General features: G+C 39.6%; 2 protein-coding genes across 6 annotated transcripts; both read right to left on the bottom strand.

The window, feature by feature from the left end:
• Positions 1–8,400: 8,400 nt before the first annotated feature.
• Positions 8,401–23,505, bottom strand: LOC122403093 (endothelin-converting enzyme homolog). 5 transcript variants are annotated; one of them, XM_043406405.1, is made up of 14 exons: positions 18,119–18,867; positions 14,057–14,186; positions 13,416–13,529; positions 13,008–13,164; positions 12,730–12,939; positions 12,360–12,640; positions 12,189–12,287; positions 11,944–12,114; positions 11,722–11,870; positions 11,433–11,655; positions 10,920–11,379; positions 10,699–10,845; positions 10,491–10,630; positions 8,401–10,412 (listed from the first exon to the last, which is right to left on the bottom strand). In XM_043406405.1, the coding sequence occupies exons 2-14, from the start codon at positions 14,102–14,104 to the stop codon at positions 10,236–10,238; spliced, it is 2,376 nt and encodes a 791-aa protein (XP_043262340.1). In that variant the 5' UTR covers positions 14,105–14,186; positions 18,119–18,867; the 3' UTR covers positions 8,401–10,235. The 5 variants fall into 5 exon arrangements, with proteins under 5 accessions (XP_043262340.1, XP_043262345.1, XP_043262344.1 ...); XM_043406410.1 differs by lacking the exons at positions 14,057–14,186; positions 18,119–18,867 and adding an exon at positions 23,399–23,505; XM_043406409.1 differs by lacking the exons at positions 14,057–14,186; positions 18,119–18,867 and adding an exon at positions 21,631–22,288.
• On the bottom strand, positions 22,383–25,467 carry LOC122403094. Its single transcript, XM_043406411.1, has 5 exons — positions 25,173–25,467; positions 24,797–24,849; positions 24,001–24,081; positions 23,707–23,927; positions 22,383–23,557 (listed from the first exon to the last, which is right to left on the bottom strand). The coding sequence occupies exons 1-5, from the start codon at positions 25,248–25,250 to the stop codon at positions 22,392–22,394; spliced, it is 1,599 nt and encodes a 532-aa protein (XP_043262346.1). The 5' UTR covers positions 25,251–25,467; the 3' UTR covers positions 22,383–22,391.
• Positions 25,468–26,191: the final 724 nt, after the last annotated feature.

Here is a 26,191-nt window from a genome sequence, read left to right as displayed (position 1 = left end):
TTATCTTTATACTAGTGTTGATTTATATATTTCGAAATATGTTGGTGAATCTCATAAATACTCTAAAAAGATTGGATTAATTAAATTGATTAGTTGTAAAAAACGCTCTCATAAAACTTTCAAACGAACTTGTATACAAATTATCTTATTTTTGTCAAATTTGCGATCCAGATGCAAAAGTCAAGCTAAATTTTATTACACAAATTTTGTGAACAATGTCTACAGTTCCGACGAGCTACAGGTGCTCTACCGTCTTCGATGTATTATGAAAATAATACCTACTACAAAGGATAATCTTTCGATTGCAGACCTGTTTAGTGCATATTTTGAGCCTGTGAACGTTCCATGTTCCTCAACACATCCCTTGCATAATAACAATGGTATTAATAACAATTCTGATATGTTAACTTAACTAACTCTTGACCCTAACAAAGCTTCTTATTTTGACAGCATTTCACTTATATTTCTTAAATATTGTATTAGATTCTTTATAAGAATAATAAATACCACCAATTTTTTACAAAACTTATTTAAACAATAGTATACATACATGTAATTTTATTTGTATAATTTTCTGCCAACTTTTGGGTTTATATATTTCTTTAGAATAAAACTCATTGCTTTATTTATTAAAAAATCCAAATACGAGTATATGTATTTCTTTGGTTGTTTTTGAACGATTTCCCATTGGTTTAAAAATTAGATATACAGTCTCAAATACTATTAAATTGCAGAATGATCCAATAAAGTGAATGTCTGGTGCAAGAGAAATAGAATACAAATTAATACTGTTAAATGCAATGTGCTTTAGTTGTCGAAACTACTTAATAATTATCCCATACACGCTAAACAATATACTGCTTGCAAAGATTGAAGAAAAGATATATGTTTGTGTTTGTATCGCATCTTAGTTGGATGTTTCCAAGCACTGTATAAATATTACCAACGCATCTATGTGATCTCTCTCGAGAGCAGCCTCAGATTTCAAGAACGTAAATACACGCGAGCTATTATTTACAACATTGGTACGGCCGCAATTAGAATACGCGTCCGTTATTTGGTCTCCATTCTTTACTAAATATAAATTGTTATTGGGGAGGGTGCAACGAAGATTCTCGAGGAATGCGGCTTATAAGATGGGTCATCCTATGTCTCGTGCCGACCACAATTACAGACCAATATTATTTGTGCTTAATTTAAAAGCCCTCGAGGAACTTATATTAGTAAATGACCTTACATTCTTATTTAGAATAATATATAACTAGATCGAGTGTGCACCCCTTTTGGAATTAGTTACATTTTATGTTTCATCCAGACCGTTTAAGAGGTAACCTGTATTTTACGATACAGTCTCTATCTTATTGCGGCTCTTATGATCCAATCAATTCTATATTTTCATATGTGCAAATTACTACGATAATTTTATACATTTTTTTCTGGATCATTGTCATCGTATTTAAATTACGCAAGCAATAAATTCAGAAATACATAACTTAACGGATTAATTCCCATTGACATTAACGATAGTAATAATAATAAAAACTGTGCAATCGTCAACCGTTCGGGACAATTATGTCTCGTGCAACTTATTTAGCAAAGAATTAAAGGAACAAATTAAAATGTAGTGGAAAAGAGATCTATAATTTGTTTGGTCTCTTAAGTTAGTCGTGGAAATCCATTTGAGAAAAGCTGCAGTTTACGGATTTGGAGTTATCGGCTAGCAAGCTCGTGAAAATGCCGAGAAGGTAGAAATCAGTGAATCCGGGCCATCCGAGTGCGTGAAACCGTCGTCCACATGTTTCCTGTTGCCCCACACGTCGCTGATGTCTGTCATCGTGAAGACCAATCGAGGGCTGCTGGCTCTGCCATCGCCACTGCACTTGCACCAGCAGCAGGTGGCTCCAGAAAAGGATCCCTGATTTTTTCGCTTTTTTTCCGCCGTTATACCGCGCTAACGAGCTGTGCCATCGCCTACCGTTTCTGGGCGTTCTGAAATTCCCTCTTTCCTACACGGTTGTAGGTCTCTTCTCGATATCCAACGGGACTCGAATCCTCTTCGCGATTATTTCACGCTTTCTAAGGGAATTCCCATGCCTACAAACTCAAGAAAATCGATTTCTCTTTCCCTTTTGCCATTTACCAAAAGCGTTTCATGTTCAAATTACGTAGGTATCTACGTAAATACGTCTTTATATCCTTCTGCTACATTGTTTATTTGTAGTTTCTTTTTATTCTCTTGTTTTCAGAATTTTAATTATGCTTCCATCTTTTCTCGTAATTACAAGTATATTTTAAACATTTCATTTTCGTTTTCGCATTGTTAAAAATCTGTCAAAAATGATTACCTATCACCTATTGTTTTATCAGTTTCGCAGGGGATCAAAAGCAATAGATGAACACTTTCCAAGCGATCAATTTTAACGCTTTTTTTTCAAAACTATCTAGAAACAGTCATCCTTAAATATTCTAATAGTTATACATATATCGATCTATATGAAATTTAACTCGCATGTAGGAGCTACAAAATAACATCTGCGATCGCTTTTTTCGTTATTTATAAACATTTTTCATGTTTTCAATCAAATTTCGTTACTTCTCCGCAATGTTATTTCAAAAATTTATAATATTGTTTTGACTTTGTCATCCAGACTGTAGCTGCACACATATTAAACACGTAACTATACCATTTTTTTTTTAATGGTCAGCATTTAAAAAAACTAAGAACGCTCAGAGTGCTAATTTTTTGCACAGAATTCTCTTTAGTCAACATATTTCTTCAATAAATTATTATTTCTTGATGAAAAGAAAAAAATTTATATATATTTATATCTCGAATTAGAAGAAATAAAATTAAAATTTGTATTAAGTAACTTGCAATTTAAATAATTTTTAATGAAACAAGGGAAAATATTTTTGTAAAATTTAACAATAAGAATTGAAAATTCGCAAAAACACAAAATTTATAGTCTGGACGAAGTGAAAAATTATCATCCAGTATCGACTAGATTATATTCCTAAGTTTAACTGCTTAAAGTATGAAAAAAAGAAACATTCAAATGATGGAACAATATTCGAACTTTGTTTTTACATATATCACAAATAAAATAATTTATATTTTCTTGATTTCAAACATTCCTTTACAAATAACGCACTGGGTAACTTCTTCATTTGAGTCTGGCTTTCTATTATTATCGTTTTTCTTGATATTTCCCATTTGTTTATTAGCTTTTCCTTCCTTTGTCTATTGCTATTTTCTTTTTGTTATTTTTCTTTGTTTCTCTTTCAACTATTTTTTTATTTGTATTTGCTATTTTTTCTTCTGTCTGTTCTTTTTTGTCTTCTTTCTATTTGTTTGTAGGGAAAAAAAGAAAAATAACTAAACAACTATGTTCTACTTAATTTTAAATTAATAATAGAAGAATAACGACAAACACGCGGAAACATTTTAGATCATAATGTATTAATACATATAAAACATTACCAAATGGGTGGTCTTAAATTATTCTTAATAAATTAAAGATAATTACAAAAAAAGAATAAAATCATTTACTTACATGAGAAACAAATTGTGAACCTTGAAAAGTAATTTTCAACGCTCGAAACTACCAATGTGCATGTGTACCATATCATAAAATTCAAAAACAATGGAGATAATTTTTTTATCATAGAAGCATTTTCATTTAGTAAAAGAAACGAATACCAAGTTTGGTCAGTACATATATTAGAACACATTATAATTAGTAATGGAAGAAATGTCGAAAATAAACCCTCAATATAATTTCAAAAATAGGCAAATCCATCTTTTAAAACTGTAACGTAATGTAAAATGACATTTTTTATGTCGTTTGAACAAAAAACATTAAAAAAAGACGCCATTTTTTAATGTTCTAAACTAGAACATTTCTCTAATACGAATATCTCTTCCTAATATATTAGTATCTTCTGATTACGTAATAGTATTGTCTATATATTCGTTCTTTGAAATAATTTGAATTGTTTTACCGAAAACTTCTCAAGCTTCCTCTTTTTCTTGCACTAGACACATCAAAAAATTAATCGCGCGATGAAGATAGACGTTGAATATACTAGATTATCTAAAATCTTGTACTTTATATCAATATATAATTTATAATAATACAAATAACATAAATCACTTTTTCTTATTTACGGTTATTAATTTGTCTTTTATAATAGTAGATGGAGCATAATAATATTTTCTGTCTAGAGACATAAATGAAACAAATACAACTCTGACTATATGTTAGATTTGATAGCAGCATAGCTAAACATCGTCTATTAAAGACTACCCTATACATGTGCCATTTTTATAGTGTAATAAATACATTATTATTATTATTACTACTATTTATTTTTGGGGCATCCTGCATAATAAACACGTATTCGCAGACTTTAATTGAAATAACAAACGTGCAGGATCGTTCGATTAAGGGGTGCGTATGTCGCTGATTATGGCCGATACGCAACAAACTGCAAGAATATGCACCCATTGCGATGTGACACTCGTAGCGAGACATCGTCGGCCGTGACATTCGCAATGACATTGCGACTAGAAATTACCAAGCGCCGGACAGCGATATGCGTCGCGTTTTCGACGCCGTTGAGCTCTTCGTCGAACACTTCGCGTCGGCCCATCACTGTAATTGGCCCAGACACGCAAATCACGTTTTCTACGAACTCTTTTGGAAACCAAAATCACCATTCGCTATGCCATCTAGACGGCCCGGCGCTGCGTAATTTCCGTAACTGTTACGCAATTTTCAAATCGATAAACGACTGCACCCGTTGGCGCCACTGAATTCTCAGACCTTTCATTTTGTACCGCGTATCTCATGAATACACTCTTTTACCTTTTCCAAGCTTTAAATATTGTTAAACAGCAAATATGTTCCGACGAATTCCGTGAAAATCAATTCGTCGGTACGAGACAACGACTATTTTAGGTTATAGAAACGATACACATTCAGAATTCTACTCACCGCGCAAGATTCACGATGAAAGCTTCTGTCTTAGACATTGCTCGAGCGTTGAAGTCTTCGAGTACGCGAAATATCCTTCTTTCGTTGTTTCGTAACATTCTCTCGGCGTATGTGAACGGATTTCTACGACTTCGATCCACCGGTTGTGATCTTCGGATCGATCGAAGAAGGCGCGCAAACGTTGCACTGTTCGCTTGACTTTTTTCACGGCGCATTACCGACGCGCATACCACTGCGACGCTATTGGTCCACCCGCGGAGATTGACATCCGGTGACGCTCGCAATCTCGAAACTGTCTTACCATGTGTAGTTGCGAAATCTTGTAATAAAATTTAAGAAAACGATTCAATATTCGATATAATAAAACACTGTTTCTTTCATTGATTTACACGAATATTTGTTTCCTTTATTTAATTCTTCAATTACTTTCGACACCTTTAGGAAATAATAAAATCGAGATCAGTGATTCTCTATAATCCGAGGAGAAATTTACTTTACCAACTGTAATCAAGATTCCAACTTCGATCGAGTTATTTGTATTTAATTATTATTAAATGACTAAGGAATATAATAAGGGTTATATATTAGTTAATATGAGTTAATATAAGTGTTTTCTTTTGCCCTTTTCACCAACTCCTTAGTTTAACATAAAAATCCCAAAGACCTTTCTCGGATTAACGACTCGTCTTTTTCCCGTCAAACTTGTCAATTATGTTATTCGACAGACACGTGCTTAGTCACGTCATTATTCGAAAAGTAAAAATCGAACGGAACTTATATTCAGTATCGAAACATTCGTGGCAACATGAACGTCCTTTATCTGCTGGTAAGCGAAGACAAAAATTCCGACCAAAAGTTTGTTCTAATACTGCGTAAACTTTGTAGACGCTCTTCGCGTTAACCGCCGCTGAAACGTGCATACGATTTCTGAAGAACCATGAAGAAAAGAACATTTTTCACACGATACCAGGACGTGTTTGGCGATGGAATACCTTTACGCAGGATTTCGAAGAAATCCAAGCTGTAAAGCTTAACAGCACTGCCGTATGTAGCGTGAAAATGGCAAACAATTTGCGAGGAAAAACCATCGTTGTCGCTACAGATATCGTAAGAGTCTTAAAAATTTAATCTTTATACAAATTTTACGAAGATACAAATGTTATTGTTTATTTTTAGATGAATCCGTACATTTTGAGAGACTCGAACGACACCAAAGTGTCCGGGTTTTTTGGAGACATATGGACTATCCTGGAAGGGACCTTAGGTTTTAAGTACGCACCGATATTTCAGAAAGCTTTTCGTCGCGAATTCCCCGTTTATCGTGCGTTGTATTCTCTTTAATATATCAAAATTTCAACCTGCGAAAGGCGACGTTTCACATGCACCAACCCAATAGTTTTTACACCTGTTACGTCGATTCATTCACTCGAATTTCACGGTGAGCGTCGGAATGATATACATATGTAAGCGTCGAAAGACCCTACGAGGAATCTGACCAATTTTCCGTGTACCACCCACACGTCGGTGGGTCAAAATACTCGCATGATTCATTCGTCTAGACAGGTATAAGTATAGTATCACGGGGAAAACGAGGGTGGCAGAAGGGAAGAGAAAATAGTGGCGGGCTGGTGCGTGCACCGTAATAAAGGCGTTTCTTCGTCGATTATGCAGGACGATTTACCGAAAAGCGGGATCGTCGGCCAGCCAGACGCTGATGAATGGACAGGCTCACGCACTACTGGTAGCCACGGTGATTTATTCCGACACCTCCGGTTATTACACTTACAGCACTCCGATTACTACCATCTCGTAAGCCATCTCTAATTTATATTATGGAACCTCTTCTTGCCGCGCTTCCTTTTTGTCACAACATACAACTTGGAATTCGCTTAGCTATTTCGCGATATTTCATGGAACACTCAACTTAGTTGAAGTAGAATATTTTGATCCAGAAATGTTTACAAAGGATACTCACTCGACTCCTCTTCGTGTACTGGCATTACCACGCGCCATGTGTCTCCGTAGATACGCCCTGTTTGTCCAGTCAGGTGGAACAAGAGTGTCACAGCGGTGGTATACGAACGTCTTCAGTCGCGGACTGTGGCTGAGCATCCTGATCTACGTTCTGGTCACCGCCACCACCATCGCAGGAGTGCGTTACCTGCAGAAAATTACACAGTCAAATACCGCAGAGAACGACTACGAATTTTCATCGGCGTCCTTCGATCTCATCGTCGTCCTGAGCAGCTTGAACGGTCAAGGTAAAGAATTCGAACATTGTGCGATCCGAATGTTATTACAACGTTTAATGTATGCTCGATTAGGATGTCAGAGAATACCATATTCTTGGCCCCTACGACTGATCATTCTATCGCATTTAATAACGGGAATGTTATTATCCAGCGGATTTAACAGCACGCTGACCTCGTATCTAGCGATACGTAGAAACTCTGTTCCAGTAACGAGCCTGGAAGATGCATTGCAAAAACGAAGTCACTCTGTTTGCGTGAGAAACGATAGCAGTGCCTATATACACTTCACGGAGGTATTTCATTTTTTAATTAAATCTCCTCTTTCTCTCGGAATACAAGGGTAGCGGGTGTTCGATTATATTTTATAGAACGGTTCGCTGAGGGGAGAAGTGAAGAAGGAATGGAAGAATTTAGTCAATAACTACTGTCCAGACATGAGAGACACTAGTGCGTTGGATTCTCAACTTTGTAAGCCTGGCTTCGTTTATTTGGAAGTTCCGGACGTATTTCAGCCGATATATCGACGTATTCAACGCGCCTGCCATATCGTCCAAACGCCCGATCATTACTGGAGTATGAAGGTTGCGTTTCTGCATGCTAGATTCTCAGAGTATCGACGCTTAATAGACATCTAGTAAGGGTTCTCTATTATTTCCTATAGAATTATCGCGAAATATTTTATAAGAATTGTTGCACTTCGATAGCCTGATGCGACTTCACTCCGCGGGATTATTGAAGTACCTTGAAAAAAAATGGATGCCCAAAGGTGTACAAAGCTCGGAACTCGATCAGTTAATGTTTCAACCGGTGGAATACGCTCACATTCATTTCTTACTCTTGGGACTCATTTACATGGCAATACTGAGCGCTTTGATCTGCGTTCTGGAAAACATTTGGTACAAGCTACAAACAAAAAGAACAGTCCTTCAACTATGATATCACTCGTTATATTTGATTGAACGCGAAAGCGATTTATAGGAATATGGAAACATATTAGAACGTTACATATTCTTTCTCACCTTCTCAAACTTCTTTATTCCTCATTTTCTATGAGCAGCGTCGAAAGAAACGAAAAGAGATAAAACTCCTTAACCGCACTCTTCTCTCCTGCAATGAATAAAACCATTTTATCATTATTTATTTCTTTCTTTATTGATTTACACGTGCGTCATTAATAAATATCTCCAATGATGTATAATATTAGTGGCGCAATCGAAATAATTGTCGCACTCTAAGGACTACTCGCACGACGCACAAAATTGTTGTATCATTCTCTCGCGTTTCGGCATTGACGAATTATTGACATAACTAGCTTTGCTCGTTTATAAATGTAACATACACAGAAAAGGGGATTGCTGACAATTTTGTTCTCATTCGTCACCAAATGAGTATAAAAAGAACCACTCGAACATCGTACGCGCTTAAAGTATACAACATCTGCCACAGTTGCCTTTCTTTCTATTAACTATACTTAACAATACTTTGAAACAATCAAAAATAAAGATTCACGGCATATCGTTAACAGACGTATCAGTTACAGTGTACTTATCTCGAAAGACTCACTACACATTTCTTGTCCTTTATAATCGTTTGATTAGAAAGATCTCGAAGGTGGACGCGTGGAAACCTGCTATCAACACCATTTTGTACAAATAATTTCTTAAATTAGATAATAATTTAGTTTATACCTATACTGTATACAATCCGCGATATACATCTCTAACGAATAAAAAAACAAAACTTTTTGATTCGCTCGAGTACTGAGTTGCACAAAACACAAAACAAAAATATACACTTAAGCACATTTAAAAATATTTAGTCTCAACACCCGTAGTGCGTGAAATCGCGCTCCCTATATTAACGTACTAACTCCGCTCTATGTAACTAGCCCGTAGCTTGTTTATAAAATTAAATTTCTTAAGCTTAACGCTAGATCCTGCCTGCAAAAATTATGGCACCACGCTTACGATTCACGGTCGCTATGGCTCATCGAGATCTTTAAGAATCTCCCTGATGCGAGCAAAAGAAGGTGAAATCGACCTTAAATAATAGTTCATCCTTTGTATCTTAGCACATAAGAAAGTAATATACTGTCGCGTAGGTAAGATTAAAACGTTCTCCTGGATATATCAGTTTCATAGATCTTCGACGCAACGTTGTTGTACGCGCGTTCCAGAAGCACGAGTTGTCGCGAAAATTTTATTTAAATCTTTCGTATCGTGAACTCGAATCGACTGACAATCGAATAATACTGTATTCCAAGTATAAAAGTGAAAAATGACTTTACGTTCGCTTACGGTGCAATGTCGGTCGGTTCGGTAAATAATTGCCTCGATCGATCACGATGAACCACAGTGAACATTGATTAGTGTGAAAAACTGGCGCTTTTGGGCGCGTTAAAGTAGCTATATAAGAAGATCAATAAATTCATACGATGGTCCTAGTGCCTTAACACTGACATTGCGGCCATCCTGACGACCGATAAAATCGAGACGTCGAAATCTGCATCATGACTCATCCGACTCACAGAAATTTCGGACCTGGATCGGTATATAAAATTGCATCTCTGGCATATTCGTTGCAAACATTCAGAGTCGCAAGTTTGGCTCGCTGCGATCTTCTCGGCTCTCGGTAAATCAACAATCAGGGATTCAACAAATGGAAGTACTTGACCGGTCTGAGTAAAATCGCGTCGCGGAATCAATACTCTCGTTCACGTAACATCGTTCGAAATAAATTCAAACCGTCTCAACGTTTTACACGAGGTACCAGCGATTCGTAAAGACAGTCGCCGTTGCGCTAAATCTCCCAAAGATTCGTCGTCGTGATTCGAATCGCTAACCCACAAGTAGAATTGGCTCTCGGCCGATTTAAGTAATTCGTTCTCCATCGAGTTATTCGATGACCGTACGAATTTAATAAAAACGGAGCCATTCGACGACTCCGTTCACAATACCGGAAATCAAAGCGATCGAAATATGGCGCGTTACCACACCTCGCACTTGTGTACCGGATTCATTCGCGAGCCGTTCGAACAATTGAATTCTGTGGCGAATTCCGGCAAGTTTGAGAGCGGACCGATCACTCTGTACTTGGGTGGACAGTGAGAATCTTTCTCGATTTGGAGAGCTATCGCCTCGGACGTTGCAGCCGAACACCAGACCTATCAACCAAAAATTCGATCTTAATAAAGATAGTACAAGCAGATGAATCTTAGGTACACAGAAATGGCGGCAATTACCTGAGCAAAATTCAAGAAAAACAGCTGACGATGCGTTAGATTGAGACCAGGTAATGGTAGCTGATCCTTGTAGCTTTTAGGCTTCGTGATGTACGCGTGATACGCTGCTTTAAGGCCTCCGTTATCCGCAATATTTTCTCCTACAAAGGAATTTCCATTAATATAACATAGATTGCAATGTTAGGACGTTCGCGTATCAATGCATTACCCAAAGTCTGACGTCCGTTCACGTGACGACCGTGTACCTCGAAGCTGTTGTACTGTTCCACGAAACATTCCGTTCTATTTTTGAATCTCTCTATCGTAGCGTTGTTCCACCATTGATTCAAGTTCCCATGTAAGTCGTATTCCCTTCCTGATCGTCGCGAAACAAAAGACAAACGATTACACAACAATGTTCGTTTATAAACGGAGCTCTGGGAAACGTACCTTGATCATCGAATGCGTGAGTTAGCTCGTGCCCCATGACAACTCCTATGCCGCCAAAATTTAAGCTATTAGGGTTCTCCATATCGTAGAACGGACTCTGCAGGATACCAGCGGGGAAGACCATCTGGTTTTTGGTAGGCCTGTAGTAAGCGTTCACAGTGGGTGGAGTCATGATCCAAGTGGTCTTGTTCACGGGTTGATCGAGCTTCTCCAAGTTCTTCCGCAAATTGTACTTATTCACTTGTATATTATTCTGGAAATATTCGTTCTGCTTGATGGTCAAATCTTTGTAAAGGTTGTCGAGCTCGCTGGGGTTCAGAATGAAATTCGGAAAACCGATCATGTCAGTAATAGCGTTCGCTTTCTCCTCTGCGGCTCTTCTGGTATCCGCGTCCATCCAATCGAGATTCTTCAAATTCTTCGTGAAAGCTCTGCGCACTTGATCAATCATCTTCTCCGCCTGGAATCGATTTCCATTAGAAGATGCCGCGATCCTTACGAATTTTAACTAACCATGGGTTTGCTCTTCCCGTGGAAGACGTCTCTGACGAACATCGCGCCGATGGCAAAGCCCATCACGTTGTTCGTATCGCTGACGCAATAACGCCACTGTTCCTCGCGTCCCTCCGAGCCGATCAAGGCTTTCTTTAGGCCCTTGTAAGCGTCGCGGAAAGGTTTCGACAAGCACCCCGTCAGAGACCTCACCGTTTGCCAAACCAGATAGTTATTCAGTACTCTATGGAAAGAAAAGGTAGAGAAACAAGGTCGCGCGATTCATCGATAAATACGTGATCGAACGTACACTTTTCCAGAGTTCGTCTCGTTATACTCCAGCACAAGTTTCGACAGCTTGACGAAGTATTCCGGCGCAAAGTTGACGATCATCGTTTTGCTATTGATTTTCTTGTTAACGAGATGCGTCGCGTTTTGAAAATAATCCACCCAGGACATCTAGAACGACAAGGGCAATCGTCGAACGATATAGATCGATTAGAATTTCGGACGCGATGGATGTATCACTCACGAAGGGTGCTTTACGTTGAAGTTCGTCCAACGACATCAAGTTGTAAAGCTTTTCTTCGTCCCTGCGTTCCTCCAGCGGAGTCATAATCTTCGCCAGCTTCGTCTCAAACTCTATCACTTCCCGCATCTGCGACCTGGTAGAGTTCCTCTCGCCACCTAGCAGCACGCCGATCTGTAAATTCATCAAGCTAGATCGCGGTAACTAGATCATGGTAATCTACGCGATTATTCGTATCTCGTGCATACCTTTGTCATGTAATCCAAATATGCTAACAACACTTTGCCGTTTTCGGTGACGTTCAAGTAATTGTCGGCGGTGGGCAAGGTCAGACCACCTTGATCGATCTAGAAAATAAACCGTCGTGGCAAAATAATCCGAGAGTATGGCATTACGAACAACCATTGACGCGGTCTTACTTGTATAATGTGTCTGGTACTATTTCGATCGTCTTCGTTCACCGCCCATGTAAACAAACCGTCCATGTTGTAAACATTTTGCAGAAGTTGCATGCTGTTCTGCAAGGACCAAGCGCTCAGATTGAACTTTCCGGAAACGTTCCAACCGCCGATGGTGTCCAGCAAGTCGAGCATAGGCTTCGCGCCCAGCGTCTCGATGGTATCGTTCGCGTCCATACACGACAAGAAGTAATACTTCGCCTTCTTCTCGGCCTTCGACTTCATGTCGCTCATTGGTTTTTCTTTTCAAACAAAAGTCACTCGTTGAAATTAAAATTACCAATCTTCTATGATTAAGATAAACCAGTCCAGAATCCTGTAATCGAATTACCAAGAACATTCTTGACCACCAACTGGTTGTCTTGCTCCAGTTTGCTGAATGTTCCCCACATGCTGTTCCCATCCGGTATAGGGTTCTTTTTTATCCATCCGCCACAGGCGTACTCGTAGAAATCTTCGCACGGATCGACGGACCGATCTATACTGTTTATGCTGGACGCCGCCACGGTCACGCAGTGCTCCGTCAGGCAGTACGTACCGTCTGAAATCAAGGTTTCCCTGCTCCGTGAGAACACTTGTACGTGATATTACACGATAAACGTTCGATACCTTCTCCGTGAGAAGTCACGTGTAGTATCTGCGCCTCGTTCCAACCGTTCTTGCTGCTGATAACAATAGACAGCAGCACAACCATCAGCAAGAGGCCGGCGCAAATGATAAAAAGGCATCTCTCCAACGTACTTCTCGCTCTCCACAGCGACGTCCCCTGCGCACCAAATAAACGGTGTATCGCGACCGGGCGAGGAAACGTTTAAGCGCGTTAGAAACTCACGGACAGTTGGCTACGTCTTATTGCTAGGATCGCGCTATCGCTTGCAATCTAATAACCCCAATTGCGACGCGAGAAATCGTTTGCCGCGACGACGATTCGATTGAAAAAGTCACGGAATCGCGTCGACGCAGCGACAATTTTTAACGACGATTAGACTTAAACGACGCTTAAACCGTGAAACGTACCGAACGGTATCTAATGTGCGTCGCGGACGTGCTGATGCCCTCGCTGTTCAAAGCTACGGACCCGATGCTGCTGTTGTCCTCGTCCTCGAACTCCGCCTGCTTGTACATCATCATCTGGGGGAAAAAAGTGACGATTATTGTATCCTTGGTCTTTGATACCGGCAAAAGAAACGACAAGGATGGCCTCGCCGTTGCACAATAGAGGCATGCCAGATAATGTAATTAGCAACTCGTAAATCTTTTCCACAGCATACGGGACCGCGTACCAAACATGGAATCTTAATGATAATGTTAACGAGATTACAACAGCTTCTCCACAGCGATGCTCGATAATGTTTTCATCCAGAATATCGTTTGACGCGATCGACTCTGTCGACATCCCCCGATTTCTACGTAAAACCGAGTCCACCAAGCCTGAATTTTTCACCGACTCTACGCGCGATAACGCAGATACGCGTGGGCGTCGCGTCGGTGAGCCGCAATGCCCGATACTAAACGTTCCCCGATAAACCGTTGCGCGGACCCGACACAATCTCGTACGCGAAACGTGGCCTCTCGCGTTCGCCGCAAAGTGGAAAATTCGTCGTCGAAAATTACTGTCGGTTGATGACACACTTTTAGACCAAACTAAAAATACGTACCCTCGAGTCGCCGTCACGCAGGAGCGAATACCAGGGTCGCTCGCTCATCTCGGATCGCGCGAATCTCGTGGTACCGCAACAAATCGCGTCCCCGTATCCCACCGAGAGAGAACCTTTCTCGCTCCTACCTCTGAACGAAATTGGGAACCGACGCTCGAAACTACACGCCACGCGACCGAACGTCAGACTGCCTTCGAGCGCGTTCCGTGCGACGTTCGCGATCGCGCGTTATCACGACGCCTCGGTGTTACAAACGAGAGGGAAGCTTTTCGACGCGCCGATAACGAGGCCAGTATTCGAAACATGCTTCAACTTTACGCTGGGCGAACCATTCCGTTCACTACGATCGAGAAACAATGGACTAGAGGATGGGGGAAAAAATTCAAAATTATACAGGGTGTTCGGCCACCCCTGGGAAAAATTTTAATGAGAAATTCTAGAGGCCAAAATAAGACGAAAATCAAAAATACCAATTTGTTGATTGAAGCTTCGTTAAAAAGTTATTAACAAAATTATTGCTAAAAATCATTAATAAAATTTGTCCACCTACACGAATTTTTTTCGCGAAAGTGCGTAGGAATTCGGGGGTATGTCTATTCACCAAAAATAATTGTAATTGACCCCCGTAACTAAAAATAATATTTTTGGGACGATTTGAAATTTTTTTTTCGTCAAAAAATTTAAGCACCCCCTGTCGATTTTTCTTAAAAATTCGTTTTTGATTTTTAGTAATTTTGTTTGACACCCTACAGAAAGTTGTCTAATACTTTTTTGTAGGTACGCATGAGCTCTACTTCAAAAAAAGTTTCATTGAAATATATTCACTATTGTAGGAGTTATGGTCGTTTGAAAATTGGCCCGTTTTTATGGGGTTTTTCTCGTTTTGCAGGGTCAAGGATCAACTTTCCGAATAATTTTGCGATTTCTACATATTCTCCATCAAAATACGCGTTGTTTGCCTTTTTAAACATTAAAATCGTCCAATCCGTTCAGGAGTTATGATGTTTTAAAGATACGCATGAAATTTCGGGGAACCATTTCTGGCCAGAAATTATATTTTTGGTAAAGAATTTTTTTCTCGAAAGTGCGTAGGATTTCGGGGGTATGTTCCTTCATGAAAAACGATTGTAATTGACCCCTGCAATTAAAAGTAATTTTTTTTAGATGATTTCAAATTTTTTGATTTTGTCGAAAAATTTTCCAGTCGGTATGGAACTTTAAGTTCTATTGTACTGAACTTTTAGAAACATGAAGAGAGACCTTTAATCTATACGAAAATGCGTTTTTAGTCCATTTTTTATTATCTTTTATTAAGTAGTAATTAAGTCGTTTAATCCTGTTCGACGATGTTAACTATAATTGGTGTACATCCATCATAAAGATCAAAACGCAACAAACGGAAAATTTTCTTAAAGTTGATTGGTTTCCACTGATACGGAACCTATTTTTAACAGAAAATATGGAAAATTGAAAAAACTGTAGCATTTTAACACTTTGACTGTCACGTCATCCATCTGTATGAGTGACAGAACTTTTAACAGTGGAATTAAAACAATTAATTATATCTTAAAGAAAATAAATTTTAGTGAGGTTGCGAAAGTAAGTACAACGACAAATTTTAAGTTGTATAGTTTACAATTGTCTAAAATCAAAGTTTTGGTCTTGTAAACAATTTTAGAATGTTAAACCATTGGCAGTCAATGTGTTAAAGAAAAAATTTCAATATGCTATAGTTTTTTAAATTTTCCATATTTTTTGTTCAAAATAAGTTCAGTACCAGTGAAAACCAACCAACTTTAACCCTTAAGTGGACTCTCAATCTCACCTGAATTATTTTACTCAATGTTGATTTTTACCGAATTGGTAAATGGAAATCAACTTTCCTTTAAAACATTTAAAAAATAATGAACTAATGGAGGATTATATGAATTTTCAAATAACTATATTAACATATATTAAACAATTATTAGTTTAAACTTGCGGAGGGTCGCAGCGGCCCCAAGAATCCACTTAAGGGTTAAGAAAATTTTTCGTTTGTTGCGTTCCGATCTCTGTGATGGATGTTACGCTGTACACTAACTATGGTAACTATGATTTAATAAAAGATAATAAAAAATGTACTAAAAAAAATAGTTTCGTATAGTTTTCGGATCTCCCTTCACGTCCCTAAATATCTATTACAATAGAACTCTTAAGTCCCTATGAAAAAAAATAAATAGAAAACTTTAAATTTTAACGCTGTTACACGAGAATCCCCCCTTAAAGAAACTCTGTCTTTGAAGAGCTGTGGAAATTGTAATACAGTGGGTGTAAAAAATATTCATGCAGTGATTAATTACGACTAAAATGCTGAATGATAATCTTTATTAAACAATATTTTTTAAACAAACATGTCACATGTATTCTCCAAAGTCTGTAGAACGACAATATCAAATAAACAAAAGAAATATTCATATTGTATATTTATGGCATATGGCTTAGAAACGTTGTCTGGAATTGTAGGATAGACATACAGAGTAGTATTTATCATTACTGTAACAAAATGGGTAAAAAAAGTAATTAAACTACCGTAAAAAACCGAAAGGTAATTATTAATTTGCATGACCAGTGCAAAAGTTTATCCGAAATATCGCGTACTGTAAAAAGTCCAAGATTTAGGATACAAGGAATCATTGATAGATATGGATTACGAAAAACATTGTGAAATCGTGTGAGAAATGGACAGCCTCGAAAAATTTCTGAACGTAGTGGTTGTACTATTAATCGAGTTATTAAACACAATCCAAATATGAGTGTAACAAAGTTCGCTGAAGAGCTTAAAAGTGATTTAAACATCACTTTATCTTCTAGTACTGTACGTCATTGCTTGCGAAGTCGAAGTTACCATGGTAGAACAGCTCGAAGAAAATATTACGCGAATGAAAGGAATAGAAAGAAGAAATTGGAGGTTGCACAAAGTTACGTAAACACAACGATGAAATTTTGGAAGAGAATCATTTTCACTGATGAAATCAAATTTAATATTTTTGGCTCCGATGGACACTTCACAGTGTCGAGAAAGAAAATGAAGAGTATAAACCTCAGAATTCCATATGTATTTGGGGCTACATGAATGTCGCAAGGTGTAAGTGAATTGCATTTTATTGACGGAATAATGGATCACAAGATGTATATTAATATTTTAAAAACTCATCTTCATACAAATGCTGAAAAAATGGGTATTGAAAATAATTCATGCAAGATAATGATCCTAAGCATACCGCTTATAATACAAGAATGTGGATTGCATATAATACGCCAGCACATTTAAAAACAACCCCACAAATACCAGATATTAACCCTATTGGAACAAGCAATTCGCAAATATACAATTTCATCTAAAACAGGCATAAAAAATGCTTTCAACGAATGGAATAATATTATTAATAAAGTCACATCTAATTTAGTTAATGCAATACATAGAAGGTTAGCCACAATAATAAAATCAGAGGGAAACCCTACTAAATACTAATTATAAATATTAATTTTACAATTATTTGTTGTTTTTATTACAAATGTTTAAATTACTTGTACACTTGATAATGGCAACAGAACTGTACAATTAATTATTATGCGTTCATTTATCTTGATATTTATATAAACAATATAAATATTTTTTCTATTTATTTGATATTGTTGTTCTACAAACTTTGAAGAATACATGTAACATGTTTGTTTAAAAAATATTGTTTAATAAACATTATTATTCAGCATTTTAGTCGTAATTAGTCACTGTACGAATACTTTTAACACCCACTGTATGTGTTACTTTCGCAGATTTTGTTTACTTCGTTATCATAAACAAGCAACAAGAAACATTAAAGAGATGGTACGCGAAAATCAACCCCATTGGCGCGTATCGTTTATTTACAATATTTAAAGAATGTTTCGCAAAGTTGCATTTTTGCAACAGCGAATAGCAAAGAGTCCTGTAGTTAGAGAAACTTTGTATTTGATATGAATTAGTTTGAGAAACATTAAAGAGATGACACGCGAAAATCAACGCCATTATTGTCTATTTACAATATTTAAAGAATGTTTCGCAAAGTTGCATTTCTGCAACGGCGGACAGCATGGAGCTGAGTAGTTAGAGAAGCTTTGTATTTGATATGAATTAGTTTGACGTGGTTGACGACTGACTAACCGACGACGAGGCAAACCCGAAGGAAAGAACGAAAACTCGCGAGCCCGTGAAAGAAGCGTGGCGAGGCTCGTGCCGGAACTGCAGGCGGACTGCACGCGTGCAGACACGCGAATCCGCGTAAGCACGCGCACGCGTATGCAATCGGAGCTGCCAGTTTCGTGTGCGGCGGTTCTGGCAGGAAACGGACACTTGTGGCGCCGTTAATATAATTACGCTTTCTGCTCCGATACCGTTCCGTCCCGTGACGCGTCTGGCGAGGATCGGACAAAGAGTATCGTTTAGATCGAACAAAAAATGAATGCATCGGCTGAAACTTGAAAGAAAAACGACTCACGTGCTGCGGGAGCGTGTCTAGCATGGCATAGCAACCAACATTGCTAAGATTAGACGTAAGAAACGTAGTGCTACGTCAAAGGCGACCGGCTCAAGTAAAACGAAAATACATGGCGTAATGCGTCATCGGGCGCAAAAGCGCTGACATAAGTGCAAAACAGTTCGTTAACGGAATCCGTGACGTCTATCTTTGGAATTATCTTTTTGCTCTAAAAATAACAGTCTCGTTGAGCGGCTCTAGCCTCAATGAGGAAATTGTTTCTTCGTAAAGCGTCGCGCAGTACTCCTGGAACCGTTAACGTTTCTAATTAAATCGTATCCAGCTGTGGAATTTCGGACGATAAATTTACGCACGAGTTTGTAATCGCGCGATTGCCCGCCCATCGCGAATGCAACACGTATCGCGTGTACGTTTATTATTCGGTGAGCCGTGTTTCGAGGTTCGTGGGGACGCGTGCAGTCCACAACGAGCCGAAAAAAAGAAAACACTCGCTCCGTGTGTGGAACCGCATCGATATCGATAACGGAAACCTCGCGTTTAAATAGCTACCGATGCGACCGCGACGCGTTTCGGGAACAAGATAACTCGCGACCAATTACGGTCTACGCGATAGCTCCGTACGACCGATTTCTATATTCATGGCGCACATTTTGATAAATCTTCCGTAACGTTAACGTTACATAACAAGCGCGGAGCTCGTAAATAGTTCGGAGTACGCGATACTCCGACCCAGGGAAGTTAACAAAATGGCTCAGGATGAAATTCGTCGACCCCGAATAGGTCTAGCAACGTTTCCTGATTTTGTATTTTGAATCGAAACACTCACCTTCACCGACATCTTGCCCGGCACGGATCGCGTAATCACCGCACTGTCACTTTAATTATTGATTCACTATATCGGGAGCGAGACTGGCTCCCACGACGAAGGGGGTTTCAGGATGACAGAAAGAGGGAAGGGTGGGTAGAATATCGAGGATAAAAAGAGGTGTTACGTGGAACTACGTTCTTCACCGAGACTATGACATCTTCCAGCTCGTTTTTGTCGCAGCTCTGCCGCTATATCGGCGTTCCTAGCCTTGCGTGGCTGTCTCTCTCATGGGGATGCTTCCACGCACCTACAACCCCTCTACCCAATCCTCTTCATATTGATTTCCTCCGGGCCTGAGAGCACCTGCCATCTCTTACCGTCCCTTCGTGCTTCGCCGAGCACTGTTTACCATCGCAGCCCATGCCTTTCGCTTCGTTTATCGACACCTTGGCAACGATCGCCCTATTCCTGATTAATCGCCTGACACGCAATAACACCGAAGCGTACCAAATTCTTGCTCCTTTAATCCGCGATTCTTGCTATGATTTCGCGCGATCGGTAACGTATTACCGTGCAATAATAACGTGGCCCGCAACGGGAGAGGAGGAACTGAAACGACGAAAAAATAAAATGGGTCAACAAATTTTGACTCGGTATCGGTAACTTTCCGGTCTTGTGCTCGTCTACTCGACACGAACTCTATGTAACTTCATAAAATGTATACAAAGTTTACAAAAATAATATAGAACGAATTGATCGAGGTAGAAACGTGCATGAAAATATTTACAGATATTTTGAAATCTCTACTTCTACAAGAGTTTTCCTGGTGTAACCGGAAAGTATAAAATTACGTTGCGAATAAAAATAAGGAGCCTTGCTCGATTGCATCGTACACCCTCACGTGAATAAATATTTCGTCTTTATTTCAGAGAGACACCCCTCCTCCGCTCGTTAGGTACAATATATCTTACAGTATGGTAATACGAATATGATTGCGCGTTACGGTGAGAGGATCATTCGGACTAAGTTTATCGTTAAAGCTATGTAACACGCAGACACTACGCACGCACACAAAATATAGTGGTATTCCTGAATCTATAGAAGATCCCCATGGATTCGGAGCGACGCTCGTTATTTGCCTTACGCGTTAATATTTATTCAGACGGACAGTCAAAACGGCCCGTCCCTTTTTAGGATCGGTTACAAAAAATAATTATGTATGCATGTATATATATATGCGCGTATGTGTATATACATGTACACGCATCATGGTACAATATACACGCACACACGTACATAGATATATATAGATGTATAATTCTTTTTTTCTCTGTTAAGCTAACAACACCTTGGCTGCGAGATCGAGTTGTTTCCACGAGATCGACTGGCTAGCTCTACCCAATATTAATTTATCTAACGGACACTTTATTGGCACGTACGCTGTTTCTTTGGACCGCTATTACAATCGAAAACCCAGTCAGAAACTTACAAACGCGACGGCACGTCGATTCTCGCGTCCCGACCGCGTTCGTGCTGCGAAAATTAACAGCGATTCGCGTTACGAACCTTTACCAAAATCCAATTCGCCTTTCCAACAGCACCGACGAAGTCGATTCGCGCGATCCTTTGAATATCGTGAAGTGGATACGATCTGGAAAACGACGGAGACTCGAGCGAAAAGGAAGATGCGTTTGCAAGCTGTCGTGACCCATAAATCGATTAGAACGTAATTCACTCTTCGTTTCATTCAGCTTTTTATCGTACAGAGTATACCCCCTGCCCCTCGTCCCTTCCCCACCCCTTCCCCATCACACACTATAATCCGTAAACAAACTAGAGACTCTTTCATAAATTACATATCTTAAAGTTAAATACGTCAGTGGTGGCTTGCTGCGCTTCGAAGGAGTTAACTTTTAAATATCGAGATTGCATTAACGTGCAAACACGGGGAACGTATGTAGAACGGTGCTCGATGAAACTGAAAGCGGATCGCTGGTCTCCCCAGAGGAGAGGAGACCAATTTGTTCAGCGCCGTCGAACACCGAGTTGATGCTTCTCGTTATAGAAAATTACGACGCGCGCGAAACGGTCAAATACGGTAAAATCTCACATATTAATTAGAATATTTTATATTAAAAAGTTCCTGTGGCTCGTAAAGTTAGTGCGATAATGTGCGAAGATTAGAAAAAGGTGCGCTAACGAGTTAACCGGCGTTCACCGGCATTAAATGTAGGACGATGAAAACGTACGGCGTCAATCGACGGTTTTGTGCGTAACCGGAGTTAGTCGAGCCCATTGATAAAAACAGGGACACACTGTGTTAAACGTAACTGAGCGCGTGTTAGCCGAACGCGCGACGATCGCCCGAAACTAACAGACCGACGAACAAGTTATTTTCGACCAAAGATTTCTGGCAGTATCGTGTGCGATAGAACGACGGTAAATACAAACGGAACTACGCGCATTTTAATAAACAGAAACTTCGTGCTACGCGACCGACTGTCGACAGATATAATCGATTATACCCGCGATCGATAAGTGATCGCAGGAAATGATAAAACGGGTTTCAGTGTTCCCAAGGGCGTTTCTCGATCAAAAGTACGAGAAAAGTATTGCATTAAATACTTAAACGCGTTAAACTATTGGTTCCATGTTTGCGCGACGCGCCCTATCCAGTATGACGAGCGTGCTGCGAGTAGAAGGATTCTTGTTTTAATATTAACACGGCACGAAGAAGTACTCGCCTCGAGGACAGCGTGAATAAATCTGAAGGTAGGCAGGATCAACAAGCATGTAGGTACGCAACGTTAAACGCTTCCCTTCGAAGGACTCTTTAAAAAAATAATACTGCGCTCGTTTCGTTACGTCGATTGCAGGATGGAACGTCATCGACGCGACGATTGTTCAACTTAACGATCTTGCGTCACGAAATACATATTATATACGCGGGAAATCGTGCGGTGACGCGTGTAAGAATAAGCGCTGCGCAGCGACAGTGTTCGCCCGACGCTCAGTCCAACGATTTCGATCTGTCTAATCTATGGTTACTTTCAAGGTCAGAATTTGTACTGGCATTCGTGAGACGGGAACGACGCTCCTCCGCGTTCTCGACGTTCTCCGTCGAGGACGACGCGCCGTCGAAAACGAAAGACTCTAATATCACATTGCTGGATGGATTTGATTGAAAAGAACTTGCGCTAGCGTTAGCCATGTCTTCTAAAGGACTCGCGTTACGGGACGCGCTTGTGATTGCTGTCGCTGGTTCTGTATTGATAAGACCCTCGCAAGAATGAGGCAAAGTTTTCGAGAATGCCCTCTCGACGGAGTATTCATCGCCTTTCGCGTTACCGGCGTATTTACCGGTCGCCTTTAAAGACCCCCCGTACACTCGACGGCCCTTCGTGAACTCGGACTCGAAATCTTCCGACGAGTTTACGGTAGATTTCGAATCGTCCATGTGACTTTCGTCCGTCTCGAGAATCGAGGAAACCCCTGTCGCTGTTTCCCTCGCGATTCGCCGTTGCTCTCCCCAACTTTTCTCGACCCTTTTGCTCGCGCCTTTCTTCTCCGCTTTACCGTAGACCTTGGAGATCGATCGATCGCTCGTCTCCCAAAGGCTCTGGTCTCTACTACTACCCGCTGTACAATCAATGTTCACCATCGGATACGGAACATAGTTCGTCGAAGTGCCTTGATAAACACGGCTAAAACCGTCACCAGGAACGAAAGGTTGTTCCTGGTAGTCGAAAGGAACACACACGTTCTGTCTGTTCAGTCCATCCGCGACGCAGTACGGGAAAGGCGTGAACGGAACAGCGTCCGGATTATCGAGCTGCCGTGGGCTCGCGTTTCCATTCTGGTATTGCGTGTTTTGGTCCAGACCGCCGTTCAGTCTCGTGGAAGGATTACACGCGTACGAAAAACATTGTGGCACGCTCGTGTTTGGCAGAACGCTCGGCGATTGCGCGTTGGTTCGCGCGCCCGACGACTCCGGCGAGGCCGGATTCGATATCTTACCGCGTGTTTGGGCTATCACAGTTTCGTAGCTCGGAGGTGGACCATACAATTGGTAGTAAGGACAGTTCGCGTCGTTCAACACGACGTTCATGTTCTGGTAATGCGTTGATGTAGTCGCGTTACCGTTGTAAGCTGGTACTGCTCCGTTCCTTTGAGGACCTACGAGTGCAACACGTCGTTTCAATTATACAAAAATCCCACGCTCCCACTTTTCTACCGTGCAACATATCAAATAAGTTTTCTGCCGCGCATTATGTGTGTGTGTGTGTATGTGAAACGAGAGCAATCGGATACAAAGATGTACTAGCCTTTCCACATACGATGCAGCAACACTGTATTTCTCGCTGAATTGTAAGTAATGCGAGCCCTTTGAACCTGACAAGTCGGCCCCCGAAGAGAATTTTGTACTCGAGTGTTGGAAGTTCTGGTAGGTATGGCCGATGCAGCCGCTCTATACCTTCCTTGCAACCAATATCGATACCACCAACCACCACCGGAACATACCAGGAACATGATTACAACCAGTACCCTGTGAACGGGGATCGTATATAAATTTTACGTTGCCGTTGCTTAATAAACGGAAAATGTCTCGGTGTGCCTACCAGTAATACCATAAGTGATGGAAATGCAGTCCGGGTGATACGCAACAACCAATACCACAACAATATTCTGTTCTAGAACACCTACAATACAGAATTGAATATTTACATTTTCTCATTGATATTTTTTTTTTTAACTAATCATTATACAGTTTTTATTAATTTTACGCGTAATGATGAATGTTTTTAAGCTTTCGTCCCCCTAATAAAAACGACATTTAAGAATTTACAGGGTAACTCGCCTGAAATTGAAATTTAAAATATCTTTGTTACTTCTTATGTGGTAACAGCTTGAGAGTCAAAGTACTTGTGATTGGAGGGGCAAATAACATAATCACTTTAGTCCCAAGGTTACTATATTGGACATTCCAAGGCCATTTAAACTCTCTCCAATGCATGGTGTATATAATTTTTTTATATTCATATATATAAACAAATACAATGACACGAACTTGATCGAGTAATGCAAAACACGTTTTATTTGCCAATTTTTCTTTCGAATTTTTATACGCGTTAAAAAAATAATATAAGATTTATTGAAAAAAATTTAAGTGGCCTTAATACTCCGAAAACTCCGATGCGAAGAATAAAGAGATTTTTCGAACGCATTCGTTTACAACCTTTTTTCGCGTCGACGAAAACAATGGAAGTATTTACAATTTCAACCTTAGATAATGCACATAGTATAAAAAAAAGACTTTAAGCATTGAACGTCCTTAATCGTGATGTCGCAACTTCATAATACAACACTTGTATCCTCGCTTTATAGAATATACATATTTACTTATAAGAAACTCACTCGTAGTATTTTATTTCTCCAGGCATTTCAGTGGCACAATATTTTGCTTCTGCCTAAAAGAAGTTATTGTTTTAAGTCGCTTTACGAACCTATGCTATATTAACCACTAAAAAAAGGAAAAAGAAATTAAATCCCATTTAAACGTGAATAATCAGCGATCATCGTGAAACGACGAAATACATTTTTGCAAAGTATGGACCAATCGAATTGCTATAACATTGATCGTATTCATAAACACCGAAAATGAAAGTTTCGAGGGAATAAATTCATAACGTAACCCTTGAATTTAAAAATAAAAAAATTTACCATTCATTCAATGTTACAGAATAAATAATTATATCAAAGCAAATATGCAGGAACAATAAAGATCACTCACATATATCAAGCACTTCGACGTTCCGGCGAATATCGCCAGCTTTTTCTTCGTGTTCCGCGCCATCTTCTCTATAAACATTCACACTTTCGTTCCTATCAAGGAAAAACAAGACGCTCTGACAGAATGTTTTGACATAATCACCATTTCGCTCCGACTGTCATGTGCACACAACATTGCACACCACTTATTGATTTCAATTTCAGAACTTCACAATGACGTCATCGACTGCAAAGCTACCAACGTGAGCCACTAGGTTGGCACGCATGAAACGTCGCTTAATTTGATTAAACTTCAAGCGCCATGTAGATTTTTAAAGCCAATTAACATCTATAACGATAGAAGTAGATTTCGCTAAAGAATAAATGAGACGAGGAAAAGAAAAGAAACATAAGAGTTTTATCCTAACTCCGCCAGAGGACTCTCATCGATAAAACCCTAACACCACTGAGATATGTACGGACACCACCTGCCTTATGTCACAGACGAGGTATACGAGTAGACCTTTCACCCAATGCATTTTTTCGCCCCATTTTTCTAGAGCTCTAGAGCCCCATTACCATTTTCGCGTCACTCGCAACGTTACCAACAAATTTAGAAATCAACACAAAAGGAAGTGAGTCAGAAAATGAAATTATAGAAATTTTAGTATTTTTTAATGGAATGTGTTTGAACACGTGAACTGTCTAAATGAAATTGCCGGTCGAGCTCAAAGCGTGCCCGCGAGGTGCTGCTAATGAGACTCGTGGCGGGCAAGAAATGAGCTCATTCTTGAACAAAATGAAAGCTGTACAGTCCAGAATTGAGCATCAATCGATTAATTTCATTGGAGTAACCAATCAATTAAGATTATTTAAAGATTTCAAGATTATTAAAATATGTAAGGATGTACCTCATTGATAAGTACACCGCAAATCCTCTATTCTTTATTTTAAATTGTAATACATCATTTATTTAAAAAATAACTTGGCAAAAACGTATTTGCGACTCAAACTCGGTGTTATCAGACCGCACACCGGGGC

This window comes from Colletes gigas, unplaced genomic scaffold (genome assembly GCF_013123115.1).
Source record: "Colletes gigas isolate AHSC1104 unplaced genomic scaffold, ASM1312311v1 Colletes_gigas_Sc00044, whole genome shotgun sequence".
Taxonomy (NCBI): domain Eukaryota; kingdom Metazoa; phylum Arthropoda; class Insecta; order Hymenoptera; family Colletidae; genus Colletes; species Colletes gigas.
The sequence above is the reverse complement of the archived record's forward strand: the minus strand, read 5'-3'. Positions and strand labels throughout refer to the sequence as shown.

What these genes read in the sequence shown, in the direction of transcription:
- LOC122403093 (XM_043406405.1), bottom strand. Translation starts at nt 14,104, where the DNA reads ATGAGCGAGCGACCCTGGTATTCGCTCCTGCGTGACGGCGACTCGAGG. An exon ending in ATTTGGATTACATGACAAAG is followed by an intron (nt 12,115 to 12,188) that starts GTATGCACGAGA and finishes ATGAATTTACAG; the next exon opens with ATCGGCGTGCTGCTAGGTGG. An exon ending in TCACGCATTCGATGATCAAG is followed by an intron (nt 10,846 to 10,919) that starts GTACGTTTCCCA and finishes CGCGACGATCAG; the next exon opens with GAAGGGAATACGACTTACAT.
- LOC122403094 (XM_043406411.1), bottom strand. Translation starts at nt 25,250, where the DNA reads ATGTTTATAGAGAAGATGGCGCGGAACACGAAGAAAAAGCTGGCGATA. An exon ending in CGTCGAAGTGCTTGATATAT is followed by an intron (nt 24,850 to 25,172) that starts GTGAGTGATCTT and finishes AACTTCTTTTAG; the next exon opens with GCAGAAGCAAAATATTGTGC. An exon ending in GGAGAAATAAAATACTACGA is followed by an intron (nt 24,082 to 24,796) that starts GTGAGTTTCTTA and finishes TCTGTATTGTAG; the next exon opens with GTGTTCTAGAACAGAATATT.